The sequence below is a fragment of the Opisthorchis viverrini genome (genome assembly GCF_000715545.1).
Source record: "Opisthorchis viverrini unplaced genomic scaffold opera_v5_15, whole genome shotgun sequence".
Taxonomy (NCBI): domain Eukaryota; kingdom Metazoa; phylum Platyhelminthes; class Trematoda; order Opisthorchiida; family Opisthorchiidae; genus Opisthorchis; species Opisthorchis viverrini.
This window is the reverse complement of record NW_008751671.1, coordinates 482,795-505,579: the sequence shown is the minus strand read 5'-3', so window position 1 is coordinate 505,579 and position 22,785 is coordinate 482,795. Positions and strand designations below refer to the sequence as shown.

At 43.5% G+C, this 22,785-nt stretch overlaps 1 protein-coding gene across 1 annotated transcript in view; it reads right to left on the bottom strand.

Moving 5' to 3' along the window:
* T265_12785 (hypothetical protein) overlaps positions 1-21,591 on the bottom strand; it is a gene marked incomplete at both ends in the record, with an annotated part of 54,032 nt that extends 32,441 nt beyond the window's left edge. The window contains 2 exons of the mRNA XM_009165485.1: positions 904-1,368; positions 20,677-21,591. Coding sequence (XP_009163749.1) covers positions 904-1,368; positions 20,677-21,591 — 1,380 coding nt within the window. The remainder of the gene's footprint in view (positions 1-903; positions 1,369-20,676) is intronic.
* Between the last annotated feature and the right edge of the window lie 1,194 nt (positions 21,592-22,785).

The following is a 22,785-nucleotide window of genomic DNA, read 5'->3' as shown; positions in this document are numbered from 1 at the left end:
ATATATATATATATGGGGAGAGAAAGAGAAAGAGAGGAGGAGCTCAAAAGACATATTATGCATTCTCATGGGAATTTCTAGCTTTTTACACAGATAAGAACAACACCCTCTTAGTCTTATGGGCCAACTCAACTTCGATCAGAATGCCAAGTGCCCAGATCTAGGGAAAACAGACATACCAAAAAAGGTTTACGTCAAAAACGCGTAGGAAGTGAAGTTTCTTCTTCAGTCCGATAAAGGGAAAGGGTTATAGTCGGTCTTCGTCATAAGCAACCAAATGATGGATATGCGATCTCTCTTCTAAGGCTGTGATGATGCGTACTGCTGCTCCCACAAGGGCACCGCCCCGATGAAGGGACCGAAGTTATCCTACGGGAGACAAGGCGCCTCTCAATGGGGGTGCTTACAATGAGAGCGCGGCTTATCTACCAAGTATGCGTCATGTATAATTGTCTGATAGGAATTTCAAAGCTTCAGATGGGAAACTGAAGGACGCTTGTCAGCAAGCTGGCATCTACCGATGAGATACGCAAAGCTTCGGGTTTCATCGCAAAGGTTGAACACAGTTTGGGGCACCTTAACTTGAAAGTAAACCTCATCTTCAGATTTCTACTGAGAAACACTTTACAAAAATACGGAGACGTCTTAGAACGATAAAAGTATGGTACGACGTGAAAACAGCAAAACTTCTGAACGTCCGTGAGATAAAATGCAGTTTGAAATAAGATGTACGCAAACCAGCCTTTACATTGATGCACGGATAGTTTTTAGTTAACTAGGCTGAATACACAGGGACAGCATCCCGCCTTCACTTCGTGAAAATTCCTCCATAATTTCACTACTCGAAACAAACATTCCAATCGCGTCGCCTCAAAAGAATGCACATCTACAGAAATGACTTACAAGACTGATGGGGCGGCATCGCATTTGTTTCACTTTGTCTTCTGTATAGGAGGAAAAGTTCTGGTAGGCCTGATTGACCGTGAGGATAATGTCGTACAAGCCCAGTTGGTCTAGTGGCGGCCGACTACAAACACCTGCTCTGTTGCTCAAAGTGGACGTATTTGACGGTCCCGTTGGAGGGCCAAAAGCAGACGGCTGCCCAGAACTTTCAGGACCAATGGATAAAGTACCTCCAGGAGTACGATGTCCAGGGAGATTGATTTCTGGTGTTGGGGCAGGTTCGGAACTTCTGGTTCTCCGTGGCATTCGTCCATAGCGCACACTTTCCTTGGACATGCCGACAGCGATACACTTTCGAAAACGACAATACTGGCAGCGATTGCGATTCAGCCTGATCACCAGACACTTTCCATCTCGGAGACACTTGTATTCGATTTGCTTTTGTATGCTTCGACGAAAAAATCCCTAGAAAATGTGATAGACACACATTAGGCAATAGTTTGGCTTCAACACTCAACTAAAAAGCCGACATCAATAAGACATTGAACAGAAACTGCAATGAAACTTCAGCATATACATCGTTGGATTCATAAGATACCGCAAACACTGAGACATCGGACACTACCGATTCGAATGGATTCTGTTGGCCTCGATAGAACAGAACGCGAAATTTTATGCTACAACATCAAGCATATTCGTTTCTCTCTTATCAAGGCAAGAGGGAGGCGTCATATTGGTAGATTGCACATTGGAGTAAATTAGTGTGAGCACCACAAGAAAACAAGTACATGAGCAATCTAAGGAGCTGTCATGTAGAAAGCATAAACGTCAGTCTTTGCGCGTGACAGACAACAGTTGGACCGATACTGAGAAGCGAATCGTATAAAAAAACCTTTGCTGCAGTGCCACCTGACAATCGTAGTTCAACGGCTAACTTCTCAATGCAGGGACCCCAGTAACGACAGAGAGGTCATATACACGAAGGTACCAAACTAAATGATACCTGGTCTGCAAATCTGGTCAAAGATTGGTCATGCAGAATAATGGGTTTTAAGTCCTTCGTGTAGAATTCACCGCTGAAAGGTGTATAGGCAAACAACTCACAGAACAAGAAGCTCACAAAGTGACTTGCTTAAAAGAGGTTTCTCAGTAATGGATATTTGGTTGCTCCTACAATACTTTCGTATCTCAGGGCAAAGTAGGACAAGGTCATCGGATTTCAAATCAAATCCTAGACTGGTCTCTAATGGATACTGAAATATGCGTGGATAGGAAGAAATGCCTAACCGCAGATGATCAGTAGAGGAGCTGATATGGTGACGGATTTCTGATAGGCCATTAACGCCTATAGCTTATAAGGCATTTTCACCCAGCGATGGTAACTACGAGAACAAAATAAAGGGAGTGAAGTAATGCATGAAACAGAAAAGGTCCCACAAAGCGCTATTCAGAGAGAAGAATAAGAAAGGCAAGGCAGTGAGCAAGAACCATTCACACTGAATTTATCAGGTGCAGTAAGACTGGAGCATTGTGCCAACATCTGGACGTCTGATGTCACTTAGAGAACCAGCTGGATTTGAAACGCTGTTAAACGAGCGCAGAAGACATCATGACTTTAGTGATGGGGGGCACACGCTCATGCGCAAACACATGCGAATACGTAAGCAAGCTGATTTCAGATACACAAATGTCCATCATTGCGGAACTGAGACACTCGTGCTGCAGATCACAAGCGTGGGTGTGTGCATATGGAAGTAGCTACAACAAACAGTTCGGTGTGAAGAAAATCGTCTTCGTGTAATTTGAAATCAGCTAGGCTGAATGAGCTCTCAAAAACTGCATTGACTCATTAAAGCCTTGCCTGTATGAGGGGAGAGTTCAGATGTTCATAACAAGCACTAGCAGATCAAAGTTACTTATATCTGACTCGCATCTGATCACTAGTTTAAACAATATAGGGCTACATGGCGGCAGAAACCCGGTGACAAAAAATCCCGTGAGTTACGTTTGGCTGTACTGCTGAGTCTTAATGGGAATCGACACAAAGGGAACTAACTAATGTCGTCGCACCGATTAGCCTTGACCGAATTTAACAGGCAGAGGACACCACAAACAAAACATGTTTTCGTCAAACCGATTATTCGGAATGATGAATAAGTTGGTGTGTGAGCGAATGGTGTTCAGAGGAGTAGTTGAGACCAGAAAGCTAGTGGATCACGGGGATGAAAATAAGTAAATCTTTAATTATCATCACTTTTGACCCCCCCCCCTCCCTATTGTAAGCTTTAGGTATCGGCGGATGAAACTGAATTTTTTCAGCATACGATAAGGCGAAGAAAAACTAAGTCTCGAAATACTGAGTCTGTTTTGAATGTCCGAACATTATTTTTCCAAGTCAGACAAAAATCTTCTCAACCGTGGGCTTCGTACAGCGCAAACCAAAGCCTTAGGTATCGGAGGATGAAACTGAATTTTTTCAGCATACGATAAGGCGAAGAAAACCTACGTCTCGAAATACTGAGTCTGTTTTGAATGTCCGAACATTATTTTTCCAAGTCAGACAAAAATCTTCTCAACCGTGGGCTTCGTACAGCGCAAACCAAACCGGGAAGACTTGCAGCATGTACGAGGGATTTGTAGCAGCATTCTGTGAGCGTTCTATTCACGAATATGTACGGCTGACCAAAAGCGATGAACACGGAGCAACTAGCCTCAAAACAGTTAGTGAACAAGTAATTCTACTGCAGTCCCTAATACCCAGAAAACCGGAGGAGTAGGGCAACAAGGGCACGCTGCATTAAAGCAAATAATGTGAGTTCAGGCGAAAGCCTATATACACAAGGCGTATTCTCGCTCTCAAGGACGATTCATTCAGTAAGGACAACACTGTTACTAGTTAATACTGCTCTTGTCATCACTTCCTAGTCAGAAGTACATGATACAATTGTGACCTGATGGTAGATTTTGACTTCACATAGCACAGCGCATCCTGTCTGCCTTACAGGCGTTAAATTAATTATGCAAGCTGAAATACAGTGACAGTATCCCATAGGATAATACAGGAGCGACGAGTTCACCACTTTGCCCATCGAAGTTCAGAAGAAAAGCGTTAATTCGTAAGCACTAGTAAGAAGCGCAAATGCCGGAGTGCACAAATCGACTGGTCCGAAACACCGCTCGCTGCGAACCAGTCAGTGTCGATGGGTCGGCCGATCGTCATTGATTTCGAAACGTACACAAGACTGAAATCGTTTTCAGGTCAGTACTGACGTAACGTTGACAGTGACTTTTGTGCAAGCCTTTCATTTCAATGGCGCTGGTCGACTATACGGGATTATCAGCACAACCACCCATCCCAACACTAATACATTAGAGGAAGTCAGGCCGCATGTTCTAATGGGCATGACCAAACGAGCGAACCTGGACCCGTTGCTTAATAGAAAACGAAGCAAACGATTCGATCAACCGGTCGAGTAGGAAATTCGACGTTCCTTCATCACAAAGCCAAATTAGTACCGATGTACAGACTAGCCAAAAGACTAAATACGAACCGAGCGGCTCAGCTATGAGTAATCCACCGATCCGATAAATCAGCAAAGTTAGGAGCTTGGCGCAAATTTAGTCGCAACATAATTTGATCCATTTAATTAGTCACTGAGTGGAGATAGGATGGCCAACATCACGTGACGCAATAGACATAGTGCCAACGGGTCGCGCAAACATACAGAAATGGCTAGATTGGTTACTTCGAAGTCAGAGAATTATTTATGACAGCGGCAATCTACCGATTCTCATCACATTCGTATAATTCATTCCCAACCACTAAAATTTGGTCATATGTGTCTGATGCGCTAGTGTCTACTATCGGATAGGTGCAGTCAAACAAACACGTCAGTGTGACTCGCCCACTTAATCTGTAAATAATTGGCTCATCCGACTAACCGGAAGAAAATCAAGAAAGTCGGCTGATGCACCAGTCAACTTAAGAAGCAGTGCACCTCTAATATGCAGTCGACACAGGTTACACATGTAAAGCTCTTAATCGGTTTCAAGGTGCGAACACGTTCACTGTTCGGACGTGATATTTTAGGTGCATCCAGTGTGCTGTGCTGGAACAGCGGTTTGTCTCGCACATCAAATGACCGGATTTTATATTCCGGTACGGTAGACGGATCCGTTGACGTCGAGATTTGAGGAGAACTTCCAGGCTAACAGCACAAGAACAAGAAAATGGTCGTTCAAAAGGAAGCTGTTTGGGCACAACTTCAGCTCCGTACTTTTGTACGTGCTTGCTGTGACGAAGCCGCTGTAAATTCAGTAGCGTTCTGCTGGACCTGTGCGAGGAAAAGAAAATTTGTGATGATGACCAGTGGCGTAGTAACTGATATTCACATAGGCAAAGACGAAACATACGTTATGCATTTGTCGCAACGATGTAACGCGTAATCTTTCGTGCGCGCAACTATGGGACTCGTTGAGTTCAGTCAGAGTGAGTTTTCCCTTCAGTCACTGTGTGATGCACCATGGGGGTTCAGTATAGGATTTGGTTATGTTTGGTTTACATCAAGGTTCGAAGTTACTCAGATTGAGAAAACACACATTTGTTACCCAAGCATCCCATTTGTCCTTTGGATCGATTCAACATTTTTACAAATGACATTTGACCAAACACACCGAAGCTTAGAGTTAGCTTTCGAAACGCATGAAGCAATCATTGTGAATTGCTATTTCCTCATAATAGAGGTATTGCAGAAAAAAGATATTACAAGCAAGTATCTTCAGATGTCATATGTCAGAACCGGACGAATACTGAAGTCGTATAAAGCAGGATAGTGATACACCGAAATGTCACGCGAACGCACATAAAAAGACTACAACACGAATTACACCTGTTAATGGATTTGGTCCTCGAGTTCCAGTGATGGCCCGACAAAGCACTCTATTAATGCCTCACTCTAGCAGGACCACGTGGACGTGCAGGACTATTTATAGATTAAGGTTACTAGTTTCCTGCAGCTTTGTTTGCGTCTCCAACAAAATAATCCGTTCACTGAATTCAAAGGCTCTACAGAGGGAAAGTACTATATCCACATTCTAAAAGCAAACATACCTGTTCGCTATCATCTACCCGCAAGACGACACTAATGTTGTGGATAAGGTGAATCAGGTACGAACAGTTCACTTTCGTATCCTGTTGCATCCTCCTGAATGAGATCCAATAATCCCCAAGATCCATCCATTCAATACGACCTAAGGATAGAGCAGTCAAATTCACGTCATTCCGCGGAGTCCCCTAATGACAGCTTGTTGAGAGGGTCGCGCTCGCATGGTCAGCGAACAAATGTCAGAGAATTAGTTGTGCGCCATCGATTAGTCAAACCCGTCAAGCGCAACATACGAACACAGTAGACGAGCAGTTGAGCACGCGCGATTGTGTATTTCTGCGCTTGTGTATGTGGGTGTACTCAGCCGAACTGACGTCCGAAAGTGATTTGAGTAGAGTAGTTAGGTGGAAAGTGGTGATGAGAATCCCCGGAAGGGCTATGTGCAGTACGAATACTGGGTGATACGAATCTCCACATTATTATTGTGCTGTCATGTTGTAAAACAAACACATTACGAGAGGCAGCACCCTTTATGCTTGTTATCAACACGCACCGTATGCGTATTATACACATCCGAAGACCAGAAGACATACATACACACACATGTCCACACCTACGACCGTAAGTGAATAAACACGATTCAGTACATCAGTCAGCACCGAAATCATTACCCCCACGGCATCAAAACCAAGCCGTCTGACTCGAAGTAGATCACACAACTACGGATGATCGATCGATCGATACAATCGTGGCGACACATTTGTGTTGTTCCGACCGGTCGCAAACACACGTAACAAACGATGTATCGTCGGACAACGTCATCAAGGCTCAATCCGTCCGAATTATGCTTTAAACTAATAAGCTAGTCATCTTACTCTGAGGTGGCAGTAAAATTCGGCCCAACAGTGATGCCGGCAAATGCAACCTATAAGGATACTACAACATTAGCAATGGGATTACTGAAAGTGGATAACGAGCGTTCCACAGGACGTCAATTAGAATACCGAAATAAAGGAGTGCACCGAAACCAATGTTACTATCCTTACACGATGGAGCACATTCTATGAAATATTACCCGATGGATACGGAGAAATTAAAATTCACGAGAAAAGTACATTGTTTGGATTGTTCTATGGGGAACCTTCGTCGTTTTCTTTCGCTTTGTGGCGCTTCTATCTGTATTATAATATGACAGTCACGAATCACTAACTGGAATAAGGTTATGCTAAAGCAGACCCTAGTATACTGAAAAACAACTATTGCGGTACAGTGTGATCACAAGTATCCAAGCCTGCTGGAGTCAAAGCTGAGCTGAGTCACCACTAACCGGTGAATTTCTCCGTGTGGTTGGAAAATAATGGGGTAAGTCGGAAAAAAGTATACAAACGGCACAACTTTGGTTGCATTGTGGACAGGGCATTTTATGAACTAATCCGCGAGTGAGCACACTACCAAGTCTCTAAGAAGATTGATGCTTCAACCTCTAGTGAAAATTACAGGTGAGGCTATACAGGGAATAGACGCACCTTTTCAAGTAAAAAACCACTACAAAAGAAGGCAACTTTAGTTTTCATCAGACTAGTGACCCCTCCGTATCTCCCTCGGTACTTTTCTCAAAAACAGCAGACTGCAATCAAGAATACAATAACATCTTCTTGTGGCACCAGTTCACGTGGAACTCATCATCCAATATCTTGGTATATGGTCTAATAAGGACAGTACGGCGATGAAGCTGGGGAACTCACGCGAAACTATGGCCAAAAGTAGTTCTTGCGAAAGAGGGTGAAATGGTAATTTTGTACGACTAAGCCACCATGACATATTTCGCTTGTTTGGTCTGTACTTGAAGGAGAGCAGCTATTGTCCAACTGTCTTCTAGTTCTCACCACAAACAAAAGTCACTCTGAGAAAAATTCAAGGGGACCATTTCCAACAATCGATCTCGCTGCTAGTTGTCGGGAGATAATAACGCTTTCTCCATGATCGAAAATGGTCCAAGTTAAACAAATCACAGTTACGTATTCAACCAAACCAGAACAGCTAAGAGGGCAGAAAACCCTTCACTTTCAAGATAATCTGCAGTGATTTGGGAACTAATAATAGCCATCTAAAAGGTACCAGTCAGGCCATTCGGTGGTGTTTCTCTCAGTCAGTGATAACTGATCCAAGCACAACAGGACAAGTACTCCCCCCAAGAAGTAATCTGAGCCTGATAAGACCAAATGAAGTTCACTGCTTACCGTCACAAGGACGTACTGGATCGATCGACACCCCCCTTGGAGTGTTTTGTTTTGTTGAGTTATAGTGTGTGGTTCCAATAACGACGACCGGCTAACTCTGCCATTCGTTCATGGCACACAACCCCGCGCTGCACTCCGATGTTTATACAAATCATGCACCGAGTGTGCATTCGGAATTGAACAAACACATTGCAGCGTTGCTGCCGGAAGTTTACGCTGAATATGCAATGATGCATTTGCAGGCACGGTTGAAGGCCTCAACCACCAGTGACTGCTGAGGAACTTTAGGTAAACGAAAGGACTGGAAACATTATCAGGTCGTCATATATGAATAATGTCGCATGATCGAATATCAAAGAATCAGAGTTGGATCAGGTATTATCAGATCGAATGATGGTTACCTGAGGAAAACGACCAAGCGATCAGATTGATTTGTTTACTCGGTTACTCCTGCTACTCTGAAAATCACCCCATCCAAATGAGGCAGATGAAATGAAAAGTGGGAGAAAAAGGGCTAAACAAACAAAGCCCTAGAAGAGCAAAAAAAGGCGTCCAGTATATGCAGCACGAGCAAACTGGATATCAATGCTTCTTCAATGGTTTGCTGCCAAATTAAGATAGTACATTCGCCGAAGGCCTTAATATTAAATCAAGCCAAGGGATGCAGTCTTTCGCAATAGCTCTGAAAACTATATTGTTGAGAGGACTCAGTGGCACATCCAATAAACTAAAATGACATGCTTCCATTCTCATTTGAACAGCCGTCCTTCCGTTCTGTCGTAAATATTCTGGTAAGTCCACACCAAACAGGGGAAAGCACTTGACTCAAACTTCGCTCTTATTAGAACTCATCAGAATTGCATATCTATGCTCATGCCGGGGTTTGAATTTCAGACATCCGACGAGGCGAGGCGAGCATGTTACCACTACTCTACCAGCGCACGCCGGACGCATCTGAACTATCACATCAGAACAGATGGGCGACTGTTCAAACGAGAAAAATGTGAACGTGAACACTACAAATCCTGCAAGTGGCCACAATAAAATGAAATGGCCGCGCATATGAGCCTTGTGTTGCCACATCAAAAATGGTAATAATAGAAAAATGAGCAAATGAGGAGCATAGCTTTTACGAATCTATTTTTGTTCAAAATGTAAACAGATCAGCACGAAAAACGGGTTTACATTAGGATATGGAGGAATCTCAGCAAACATCAGGGTAGTCCGGTTTAAGCGCTCAAGAGAACGCTTCAGGCTGGAACATTCTGAAAGTATGGCACACCTACAGTGATGGGTTAGTGAAACACACCGATAACTCATCCACATGTTACGACAGTTAGTAAATAAATCTAGCCCCAGACAGCTTGATATCATGATCTAACCAATTCGATTAATATAGACATATTCAGATATTTCCCTCGATTGTGTTCTACACTGATTAAACATCAGAGTCAACTGAATTTTCAAAGCTTTTTTCTAACTTACTGGGCGACACATGGGTTGATTGGATCACAACTCATGGACTGCGCAGTGGGACAACGTGACCTCCAGCCATGAAAGAAGATAATTAGGGAGCAAAAAACATTCGGAACCATTCTATACTTGAAAGAGGAATTTTTTCAATCATTTTTCCTGCCAAAATAGCCAAGTTCATAGTTAACTACAATTCTGTTAGGATGTCTGATGCTCGGGTACCTTGGCCATTTGGACGACCTTGCGTGCTAATAAGTCATCAGACTAGCCAGTGTGTATCACATCCGGAAAAAGGATGGACTTCCCTCACCTTGTTAGGATGCACTTTTGAGGGACACGGTACATCACATCACTTTGAGGATAGCGAATAATGTTACAACAAAAGGGCTTCCAAACTATCTTTGCAGTGTGCTGTCATCAAACATGAGAATGAAAGTGAATGCAATCGGGAAATGTGGCCTCTAGAACTGTGAGCCCCAACGGTAGATCAAAAACCGAGTTGAGGTAGCATAACCATCCGGCTATACCTAACAGTTATTAGAGTTCTAATTTTTAAAGCTACACTTCTCAAAACGAAGACCCAAACATCGGAAGACGACGAATTCTATACAGCCATTCATTCGCTGTCGTCTAAACAACCAGCAATTACGAGAATTGTAGTCGAACAGGGCATTAAAATTGTGCACGCTGATTCCCTCGAAAGTACATCCTCTCGAAGTGTTTCTATACTTCACTTCATTCCATGATCAAACAGTACACCATGATTTGGAAAGACGGAGGCTTCACATGTTGAAACCAATAATGGTTACTATTAAACGTAAGAAAATAATGAACCGTTTGGTCCGCTTTTTAGCTGGATTATCAAATTAACAGGGGACCCTTAGATCGAGGCAGTTTGTCGGCTCTTAAGCTGGCAATTCCGGGGAACACAAACGTCGCACTGGTTTAGAAAACGTTACGGTCATTTGAATCAACAAATCCAACAGTGCACACTGCACAAAGCAGCGATGCACTGCGATAGGTTCGTGCAACCGAAAAAGCGCGATTCTCATTTTCCCATCACACGCCATTGGATGCAAAAAGACCATGATCTTCACCAATAAATTCCAGGCACGAAGTGAATCACACCAGTTTTGTTCCTTGTTGTCTTTATTCTCTTTCTCTCTTGACACAGAGAGCGCACTGTATCCGACACCACAGCCCGAAACTGCGGACGCCAGTAGTTTTGAATGACGAGAACGTAGGCAGCAGCAGCAGTGGTAGCAACCGTACTTGACTGGTTTGTTTTGATCACCGAGTCACACGTGAACATGCTAACGCCAAGCGCACACAGCAAGTAAACATGTGGACGGCGTAAAAGTACAGAAAAGACGGATACGTACAACACCCAGCCGAGTCAGGCAACTCAGTCCACGCATTATCCACAAATACACCGTTTTGTTGACCATAATAATGCTGTGTGAGTGACCTCCGGCAAATAAAGTGCAACTGTGCGCAGCGGTACTCACACGACCAGCCTAGCTGGACACGAAGAATCCCATTGTGGTTAGATCCTGAAGGAAGTTTTTTAAGCCAACGACAGAACACAACAAAATAATCCAGAGGGACAGTGAAGCATATGACGCTCGGATTAGTTGTCACTGCTTTGTACGAAGGGAACGTAAGTTTCTCCCGGTTGATTTACTGATACAAACCATTTGTCACAACTCCTGTTTTCAGTTTGGGGATCGAGGTGAACGCCTAAGATAACTCTGTTTTAATTTCACGAAAAGTGTTCACTTAACATTCTACATCGCCGAAAAAACCGATAACGGTTGAAACCTTTCGTCCAAATTATTGAATACCACTAGAATGAAAATTATATGCAGTCTCCAGGAGCCGCCTGAAAATTTTATTTCACATCAGGTTGGCGTAATTTATTCCAAAGCGCCTCTCATTCACATAGACTATCCCAAGCTCGACCCCCTAAACTTTCCAAACGACCGTTGTGTGAATCCAAGATATCAAGAGGTAAACAGTTGTTTCATCACTACATAAGAATGATTGCCTTACAACAGAGCCGAGGGCCGATCACCCCAAAACTTCTTTAAATTCATTTAAAAATACTATGTGGCCGTAGAGTACAGGAATGACTATGCGTCTGTATGATCAATAAAACGGTCCCTTTCATATGGCCGTTCTCACTGAGGAACGGGCGCAAGAAAAAAGGAGAGTTTCCCAATTTCCACACCATGGTGAAAATAGTCTAGTGGGTCACATCACGAACTTGGCTGGTACGATTCAGACACAACACAGCACAGAAGATATTCATAAGGCAAGTTGAAACCAGGGACTGATATGTTAGGATTGGTGACAAGACCATTTACAGCCCTTTTTGGTCAGGTTTTGCGAAACATGGCAGCAGAAACAAGTTGGCATATAGGGACGCAGAAAGTCGACAAAGATGGGTCTAAATGAACCAGCTCACAAATCATTCAGATGATGATACGAGGTTTAAAAAACAATGAAACATGCGCAGGTAATTCAGAAATGGTTCAGTAAAAAAAGGGTCTTAAAGAACTGAGACTTACGATACGGAAATGCTGCATCCAGACACCATTTATTAGATCTAAAAGCACCCTGTTAGTTAATATGTTGGGAAAATTGTTTACTACACGTTATATGGAACAGATCTGACAAAGCTCCCGCTGAAAGCAATGGGCTCATGATCAACGTACACCACTTCAATCCACATGCAGTGGCCGTAGGAACGTTGCAAATTTACTGGGTAGTCTGGATTACGGTGACACAATAACACCTACGACAAACTACTGGATAGAACTAAATGAAAATCGCTCACATCGAACATTTTACTTCAAAACGGAAGTGGAGCGACCAAACCTTTTCAAGGCATGTTACAACCAAGCTCAGCTAAGCTTCGGAAAGTTTAAAAAGACGGAACTGTCAATTGTTTTGTCATGCTTCTCATCAGTACATAGTTCTCCAGTATAGACAAGTAAACTTGCTTCAGTGATATGTGTGTGTAAATCGAAAGACTCACGTTGGTGGAGGGGACCATAAGCCGTCAGATACCCTCTCAACAACTCAAAAAAATTGTTCAGGAGTTTGTTTTGGACATGAACACGCGTAGCTATCTACAATGTCTGATGGGCATTGTCTTCCACAAAGTAGGCAAAGTGTGACCATGTTGTGAACCAGTGTTTCTATGGCTTATTCTTCGAGATAAGATGGAGAATTGGGAGAATATTTTACGGAAGGTATGGATGGTGCATGCGGTTTTGCAAAACATCGTTTGTCAATTAAACACACCGTACCTTTTGTAAAACTTATGTTTATTGTTCAAATTTAGGGAAACACGGCCGATTTCGTGAGAACACAGTTGCCCTACCTTTCGTCTAACACGAACCTGGGAGCTACTCAACTACTAGTTGTGAGGGGACCAACAGGGAGCGTTCGTTCCAAAAGGCAAAGCCTTGTAGAGAAGCAGGCTTTAGAAGGCTTTACGTATACCAGACAAATAAGGAAAACTAACACTCTGTATGTCATGGTGTGCTTTTCAGATTTTTGGCCTAGGTAAGTTGTGGCTTGGTTCTAGTGTGATCTAATTCATCATTAGCGCACAACACAGTGACGGACTTTAGTCCCCCGCTTGTTTTGTTTTCAAGGGAGCGATACACAGGAGGCTATAAAATTGGACAGGGAATCAGCCATTTAGTTGGCCTGAAATCCGCATTACCTAGCAGGTTTACCGCTTTCTTGCATTTGGCTATTATTGGTGGGAATGTGCGACAACGACGAATATTTTGGTAATGCATGGCGCCTTCACTCGGTTGAGGATCACTATACGGGCGACGCGGCGGAAGGATGTGAAAATGACCGGCTGTGCTTTTTGTATGACAGTAGTTTATCAATGTTACCACACCTTCATTACGAGAGAGACCGTTCGTGGTATGTCGAAAATAGTGCACGGTCTGCAGTCGGTTGCAAACAACCGTGCTACACTCATGGGTCAATACACTCAATATCTGAGGTTTCGGTACCATTTGCCCTTCCATCAAAGCAGCAAACGACTGCCTGTCAGATTATCGGAAACGAAGGACTCTCACTCAATTGCACTAATGGATCAGTACGTGTGCTGAGACCTTCTTCCGTACGAACGAAACTGAGGGCAATGTTTTCGTCCCTACCCTAAGGCACAATGTGAATTTTATTTTAAAAGCTGCCCAAATAAACAAAGGATTGCTGGCTTTGAAAATACAGTTACAACGGGGATTCGAATTCTGGAATCGCAGCAGCCGTTTCTTACGCCTCAGTTTTTATGCCCGATTATTCCAGTCCTTAGATAGGGTGTGCTAAACGCCTGCTGGCGTGCAACACAGCACCAGGAGACTTATTATTGGAGAGCCTATTAAACTACGAACCTGGGAGCTACTCAACTAATAGTTGTGAGGGGACCAACAAGGAGCGTTCGTTCCAAAGGGCAAAGCCTTGTACAGAAGCAGGCTTTAGAAGGCTTTACGTATACCAGACAAATAAGGAAAACTAACACTCTGTATGTCATGGTGTGCTTTTCAGATTTTTGGCCTAGGTAAGTTGTGGCTTGGTTCTAGTGTGATCTAATTCATCATTAGCGCACAACACAGTGACGGACTTTAGTCCCCCGCTTGTTTTGTTTTCAAGGGAGCGATACACAGGAGGCTATAAAATTGGACAGGGAATCAGCCATTTAGTTGGCCTGAAATCCGCATTACCTAGCAGGTTTACCGCTTTCTTGCATTTGGCTATTATTGGTGGGAATGTGCGACAACGACGAATATTTTGGTAATGCATGGCGCCTTCACTCGGTTGAGGATCACTATACGGGCGACGCGGCGGAAGGATGTGAAAATGACCGGCTGTGCTTTTTGTATGACAGTAGTTTATCAATGTTACCACACCTTCATTACGAGAGAGACCGTTCGTGGTATGTCGAAAATAGTGCACGGTCTGCAGTCGGTTGCAAACAACCGTGCTACACTCATGGGTCAATACACTCAATATCTGAGGTTTCGGTACCATTTGCCCTTCCATCAAAGCAGCAAACGACTGCCTGTCAGATTATCGGAAACGAAGGACTCTCACTCAATTGCACTAATGGATCAGTACGTGTGCTGAGACCTTCTTCCGTACGAACGAAACTGAGGGCAATGTTTTCGTCCCTACCCTAAGGCACAATGTGAATTTTATTTTAAAAGCTGCCCAAATAAACAAAGGATTGCTGGCTTTGAAAATACAGTTACAACGGGGATTCGAATTCTGGAATCGCAGCAGCCGTTTCTTACGCCTCAGTTTTTATGCCCGATTATTCCAGTCCTTAGATAGGGTGTGCTAAACGCCTGCTGGCGTGCAACACAGCACCAGGAGACTTATTATTGGAGAGCCTATTAAACTACCTGCTTTATGGATCAGAGACATGGCCCCTACGCGCAGAGGACATACGGAAGATGTCGGCGTTTGATCACCGGTGTCTCCGAAGCATTGGTCAGGTCTGGTGGGAACTTCGCATTAGTAATGCTGAGGTATGCCAAATGGTCTTGGGAAGAAGGAACTCTCCTGCGATAGATGAATTACTCACGCTTCATAGGCTGCGCTGGTTGGGTCACGTACTCCACATGCCAAAAGATCGTCTGCCTCGCAGAGCTCTTTTCGCCCTACTCTGTGCTGAGTGGAAGCCACCGAGAGGTGGGGAATGTATGACCTGGCAACGAGGTACGAAAACACCAACCAGTAAGCTAAGTCGGGTGGGCAGCTGCCACCTCCTTGGATGGGGACCCCGGGACTCAAATCACCAGTGTTATTGACATTGGTGGAAATGGCCGTGCGGTGCGGTCAGTAGCACTCACGAATCAAAGCCATCGCCTTCAATGGGTAGCTACCCAATTTCTGAACAAACTGGGCATGTCTTCTACGGCTTTTATTGACATTGGTGGAAATGGCCCAATCGTGCGGTCAGTAGCACTCATGAATCAAAGCCATCGCCTTCAATGGGTAGCTACCCAATTTCTGAACAAACTGGGCATGTCTTCGCCTCTACGGCTTGGTTTTGTATCTCCCTTTTCCATTTTCTGGTGATCGAAACTGTAGCAGCTGGAATGTGCCTATAGCACACGGTTTATAGCTGATAAATGGGACTGATTGAATTGAATGTTAAGACGAATGGAGACGAAGGTCTCTGCGACGTTATCTGCCGCGAATAAATGCTACAAATGTGGATCCTAAAACCTGTGTTGGATATTCATTAGAAAAAGAGCAAATGTTGGGGATATCAGTATCCCCAAAACTGTTTGCTTGTTGACTTGTGAAAGTTTCCCCATTTATATGGGATCCTCAACACTAAACTGAAAGAAGCAATGCTAAAGGAACTATATAGTTACAAACCTTCAATTCGATCGTCTCTTCTTTGAAGGAACTTTAATACGCTACAGTGTTCCACGTTCCAAAACCATTACCCACACACCTGAAGAAGAGGCAATGCAGATCTTGCGACCCCGAAGTTTGGCAGCCGGTTTCTAACAAAGGCATTCAAAAGGTAGTGTTATGCACCACGTTGCGACAAAGAGGAGAATGTTGTTTGTGGGGGTGAATTCAAGGACTTTTAAAGGAAATAAATATGCAAACACCACCACGAGACAGAAACCGTGCAAGAGTAGTTAACGCACATGAAGTAAAAGCATGACGTCTACTTGAGCGGGACCCATTAGGTCGTGGTTGACAAAGTAAGTTGTTAATATCTACATACTGTGCCGGACAATTTTCTGAAGTTTTACCCTGGTGATAAAGATTATATACAGGGACTATGCCAAAATCCACTAGTTTGTTGAAAAAGTGCGATTTACAGAAGAATCAACTAAACAAATACGTAAGTGATTCGAGGAGTAAGTAGATATGAGTATATCCCTAATCCAAAAATTCAACCAGTTAGGCAGTTGTGACTAAGTAAAGTTAAAACCGATTCACTAAATTGAATTTGCACTCGCCTGAATCAAAGAACGGAAATGGCCGGGCTACGGGACAGTTAAAATAATGGGGATAAGAAGGCAGCAAACCTAGTCTATGAAAATGAGCAGCAGAAATAGACGACGTCTGAAAACACGGCTCCAAATGTTCTCTCATCTGAAGAACAGTTGACTGTTCGTGATTGAAAAGGATAACCGGCACATAATGGCCTCCTCCTTGGAAAAAACAGTACCAACAGGTCAACAAGAGCACCATAGTGCTTTTATTCGGATTCCTCATCTTCAGCACGCGGTTGTAAGTTGATCCCATTATGAAACTGATACGTAGACATCAAATTAAGGGGATGATCTGTTTCGAAAAGGAATAACTTCGCGGAATGGTCAAGAGCCTCACTGTATAACGGATCCAACCCTTAGCAAGTGGGTACTGTGGAAAGCGGCATCTAATAGATGCTCGTGTGAAAAGCTCGGTTATTCTCGGAGTATCCATAAAAAATTAATGCTCCTAAGCATTCAAATGAACATGACAGATACCAAGCAAAGATGACATTCAACTAAAAGTGCTTTTATTAACCAGGGGGTTTCGAATTCTGAGAGGTGAGATGTGAAATTGTGGAACCAGGGAAGATGGGTTGTGAAAAGGCGCTACAAGGTTGACATTCAAGAACTAGTTTTCCGAGACCGTCGTAACAGACTTGTGAACGTACTTTACGAAATTAACCCGTCGATGAGGAGAAATTCGGAGATGTAAAAAGTCATGAGTATTTCATGATTTATCGACGGACGCTTGTAGTACAATCTCTTAGGTAGTCATTAGTCCAAATCAATTGTTTAATTACTTGTACCATCAGCCTTTTGTTAAAGGATAGCTAGATCTCTCCTTGCCTAAGGCTACCGAACCTACTTAATGTATCAACCTCACATAATTTGGCTAGAAAATCTTGAAGGTTACAGTTCTTGAAGCAAGTTTGTGCTGTGCTTCCAAGTGACCAGTTAAACATATTACATATCGTATCACCACCGACTGTTTGTTTTAACGACCAAAAGTAACTGCGCACTATCACCAAAATCCCTTCTTTGGAGATCACGGACAGGAGGAATAGGAGAAAATACCGGGCGAACGCTTCACTGAGGAGGACCGTCTCATCTTGATGGAAGAAATAAGATAAATAATCTCTCAGCTATGGCACCCTTTGAGTGCCTAGTTTCCGTGTCAACGGAAGGAGGCATGAGGGCTGGGATACTGTCATGTTGCCCAAGACTAGACGAGAGCAGTCAGGATGCTCAGGGTGGATGCAAACTACGGACCTTCCGGTCCTTAAGCTGTCTCCTTAACCACTGAGCTATCTTGATGAGTGGGAAGGCTGTTACTTTTAATCTTAAACGAGATGCACTAATTAGGCTAACATGATTTTGTCTTGAAGTTTGATAAACCGGAGATGTTTATGGGGTTTACAGCGCAAGAGGTTCCTTTGGCTTCTTCGAGGGCGAGAATATCTTCAAGGATGTATTGTACAGAGTTCTAGTTTGTTTGTAAGTGTAACCTCACTGCATTACTGACACAGTAAAATTGATGTACCCAAATTCCAGTTTCCAAAAATTGCTCTCCTTATTTTACAATTTTAAAAGAGCAGGTTTTCATCAGACAGGAGCATTGATTCGGAGTCAGTTTTTCAAACCCTCAGACGTGAACAGGTATAGTGAATCAAGAGCATTGCCGCATTTTAAGGAAAATGAACGAGATACATAGTCACGCTGTCCTGTTAGGGAATAAACGGTTATAGGCGGAGCTGCCATATGGTTTTATTGAGGACACACTCATGGGGACACAAATTCGACTACAGTACAAATCTCCTTCATCCCTAAAATACTTATCCTGCCGGTCCATCTAAAAGCAGCGTGGTACACTAAGGGGACACTCAGCCGGCCAACCAACATTTGCAGTGGAAATTCGCACAAAAAATTCTGAAGTAACTCCAGCCAGAAATATGCTAAAATCCTTTTTATTGAGAAAGCATCTTCTCTCACTGCGCCGTATAAGAAGGTCAGGAAAATACAGTCGTTAAGCTGTCAAAGCTTATTATTAAATGACCACTGAGACAAAAAACAACGGAAGCGAAAGCAATCCAAGATTCCCCCGGTCTTGACAAAATAAGCTGGGATCGTGCTTTAAACACGGACCTTCCAATAGCCGTCTCAGTAAACAACGACATACCTTGAGCTCGAGAGTACAACTAAAAGAAGTTCACTGACCGGGAACACGGTTACTTATTTATTCTGGGTGAACCGATTTCGAGTAAGTAGATTCAAAGCTTTATAAGAAACATCAACATTGTGGAATATACCGGTGGATATGGTCAACGAAATGCCCATTATAGAAAGAATAGGTAAGAACCAAACAGGGTAAGCACCGAAAAGATGGTTTGCAAATACCTATATGAAACATCCTGGATGACCATCTGAAACTACAACAGTATCCAAGGTCATAGGAACTGAATATAGTCAGATGTGTACAGAGTAAACTTCATTACTTTGATCGGGTATGCCGGAAAAGACCCAGTGATAAGGTTAAGATACGTAATTTGAATGGTTAAGTAAAGTGGTAGAAAATTTTTAACTAAACTTATTATTATGGATATAACCGAGGCTCATCGTCTAAAGGTAGGTTGGAGAGGACTAAAAACCAGTACCGGCAACTCCACCAGTACAAACACCATCGCGATTATCATTACTATAATCACCATAATTAGCACGGCAATAGTTATTATCACCGTTATCACCACCAACTTAATTAGCGTGATCTTTCTGATAGGCACCGTTTGTATGAGGGTTCCTACGAGTGATGTAGAAAAACTAGCTCGATACAGAGCTCAAAAAATGTTTGGCGGTTCCCCTACTCAGGCACGACGACTTGATCTAGAAAAAAAGCAGAAATTAGTAGTTCACCTGGTGCTACTCACTTGACCTGAATATCAGAAGTCTGAGCAATACAGAGAACACCTAGAGAGTTCCCGCCTTATGTCGCGTAGGTCCAGCCCCAAACCAATCTCACGCCTACTGAAAATAAAATAGTTCACTATGTTCCGTGCACGACTCACGCGAGTGAGAATTTAGAAGACGTTTTTGCAGCAGCGGTAAACGTTTTACTATGTAGTATACACAAAAGCCACACCAAGGACCGCGCTGTCGTATGGTCCCTGTGGAGATGTGATGCTTTAACTTTTAACCTCCAACGTCTTCGGAGGTCCTGCATGTGTCGGATGGCGTCAACAACTTGGCAGCGAGACCACTAGAAAACGGACATTTCGTTGCAAAAGGTGCAGGAGAGAGAGGTACAGAGAGAGATAGCCGGCCATCGATCTGGCAAGGGAGATTACGAAACGTTTGGGTGCAGTCAGTGCTACCCGCCTTCCGGGATGGGGACCGCGTGATCTTCAATGCGCTTGGTTGGAGACGCCGCAAGTTATGGCTATTAATTGATGTCAGCGCTCCTCTTGTTTTGTTTCTCTCCAGATTACTTGTATGAGTGTCTGGAGGTGTGGACGCCTGGGGATGATTGCAGTAAGCTAACGCTTCTATTCTTCCCTCCACAATATGCATCATGGTTGTACGGCAGCAAAGCAAGTGTTGAACACTGATGTCATGCTCTGCTGACGATAATGACGAGGGACACCAGAACTACTGAGGGTGAGCAACTGATAAAAAGCGATTGTAATTAAACTACATCAGGAAGCGTTTCAAGAGATTCAAGTTTATGCTGGTGGACCAGCGAGTCACTAGTAAACTCTCTTAAATGAGGTATTTGGTGACGTAATTATATTATCCTGGCGTCATTTCGCTACGGAAGCAGGTGGTAAGGCAGCGGAGATACTACCAAAGCACCCAAGTCTGGACATAAAAATTATAACCACAAGGCGAATGGCCGACCATCATCAAGCCGTGAGCAAATAATTGAATTACCTTGCATCCTTCACAAGAGATGACGCCGTAATGATATCCGCTGGCTTTGTCTCCACAAACCTTGCAGGGTGTGAAAGTGGCCTTTATTGAACCAAGTGTTGAGTTGCTATCAGCGGCAGAAACCTCAGAACCTCCACCAATTGTCCTTGATGAATGTGATGTAGCACCAGCCGCGGAAATTGAGACATTCGCAAGGTGATCAGCCGAAGGAGAACGTAGGGCTGGGGAGCGTTTGCCCATCGTATCAGGACGCACAGAATCTGCAGCCACAGAACCAAGATTACTGCCAGACATAAGCATGTGGCAGGGAGAAGTTGTGACTCGCAGAGGTTGGACGCCGGATGAATATCGGTCAGGAAAAAGTTGGGAGGGGTCACCACGTGATTGAGGATGTGAGAGATAGCGTCCTTCTAATGAGCAAAGAGATCCGTTAATATGTTCTCGATTGTGAAACATCGGATGGGATTGTGGGATTTCTTGTGGAAAGGCGTTCCCAATGTTGTTTGAAACGGAGAATGATGTCGCCGAGACTTGACGGGAATAAAATGGGTTCTGAAATCCCTGAGGTGACATGTAAGTTGTAGAATACGTAGGAGCGTGTGGGAAACCCTCCGTGAACGGTCTGGAATCCTGCATAAATGACTGGTTGCCAGGTATGCCCTGCTGGCAGTAAGTCAGACCAGGGAAATTCTTTTCCGTAAAGGCGGACAAAGTTGACTTCATTGTAAGAGGTTCAGATGGGTTCATCATCGGATGAATCCCATGGAGTGAAGGCGAAGGCAGGATAGACCCCGAGAAATTGCTTGCATTTGTTTGCGAATAATTGCTGCTTACACCAGAATCTGAGTAATACGCGCTGGCTGCATCGTTAATGTCTGGTTTTATGTCGAGATTCGAGTCAGGGCTGTTTTCCATCACTAAATAAATAAGGAAAACAGTGTGACTCGCGAAATTCAATTTTTATCGCTTATTAAGCACATTTCCAGACAGGATAATACGAAGAAATATTAGGTAAACTTATGGCGCTTACATTTCTAAAACAGAAATAATCATGTGCAACCTTGTGGGCCAACGCAATCCGCATGCAGTTTCGATGGCAGCGGGTCCGCAATGTAAATTAAAGGTCACGTCAATTAACAGTGTAGTAGCGCATTTGAACAAATCGCTTGATTGGCCTAAAACGCTTGTAAACTACAAAAAACCAGAGAATAGTAGAGTACGGTTATTGAAGCGATTATCGCGATTCAGCAATCAGTTTGAATTGAGGAATGAAGGAAAAGAACAATTTTTCAGGGTTTTCCTCCCTACCCTGAGAAACGACGGTGTCTAATTTTTTCATATCAGAGTCCGGTATATATTGGGCTTCAAATTCTCAGGTAGATAGGAGGCCTATCGAGACTTTGGTCACAGATTACACTTCAAGTGTGGTTCAGATGTGCTCACTTTTTTCCGAGGACTTGCATTGGTAATCTACGAGGACCTCTGGTCGTTGCAAAATAGAGTACGGTGTATGAATATCGGTAGGGTGCGCTTGTTTGTGTTTTTCGAAATATTTGGTGTGGCATAACGATCATTTCTTTGTCCGAAGATAATCACGATATTCTCTGCTTCTGATGGAGTCAGCACCGTATGCGGCGCTTTGAATTCGCTTCATTTACCCATAATGGTACCACAGTAAGCGAAGGATAGCGACAATTGGGAAACCACGGAAATTCGACATAGGGTTGTCCCTGGAAAAAGGAAAATCACTGAGACACAACAGTCATAGTAAAAAGCATGACAACCTACTGAAACGTTGTTGGTACGAAAGTTCGGTTTATCCAGCATAAATCGAGCTGTAAATCCAATATACTCAGATTAATTATACGACACGCAATCTTGCGTCGATTTTTCCCTGAGAGAATCAAGACTACTGAACCATATCCGCCATTCAGGATGTTTCTTTCATTAAACAGCCACATCGTTTCTTAGGCTTCTGTCTCACAAAAGTGGTCGTCTTGTTTTTTGTAAGCAACTAGCCCCCGCTGTTACAGCAATATTTCATTCTGGTGAGGCTCTCCTACCTTACAGTACAAATACAAGCATGCAACTAAGGCGGGTACACCTTAC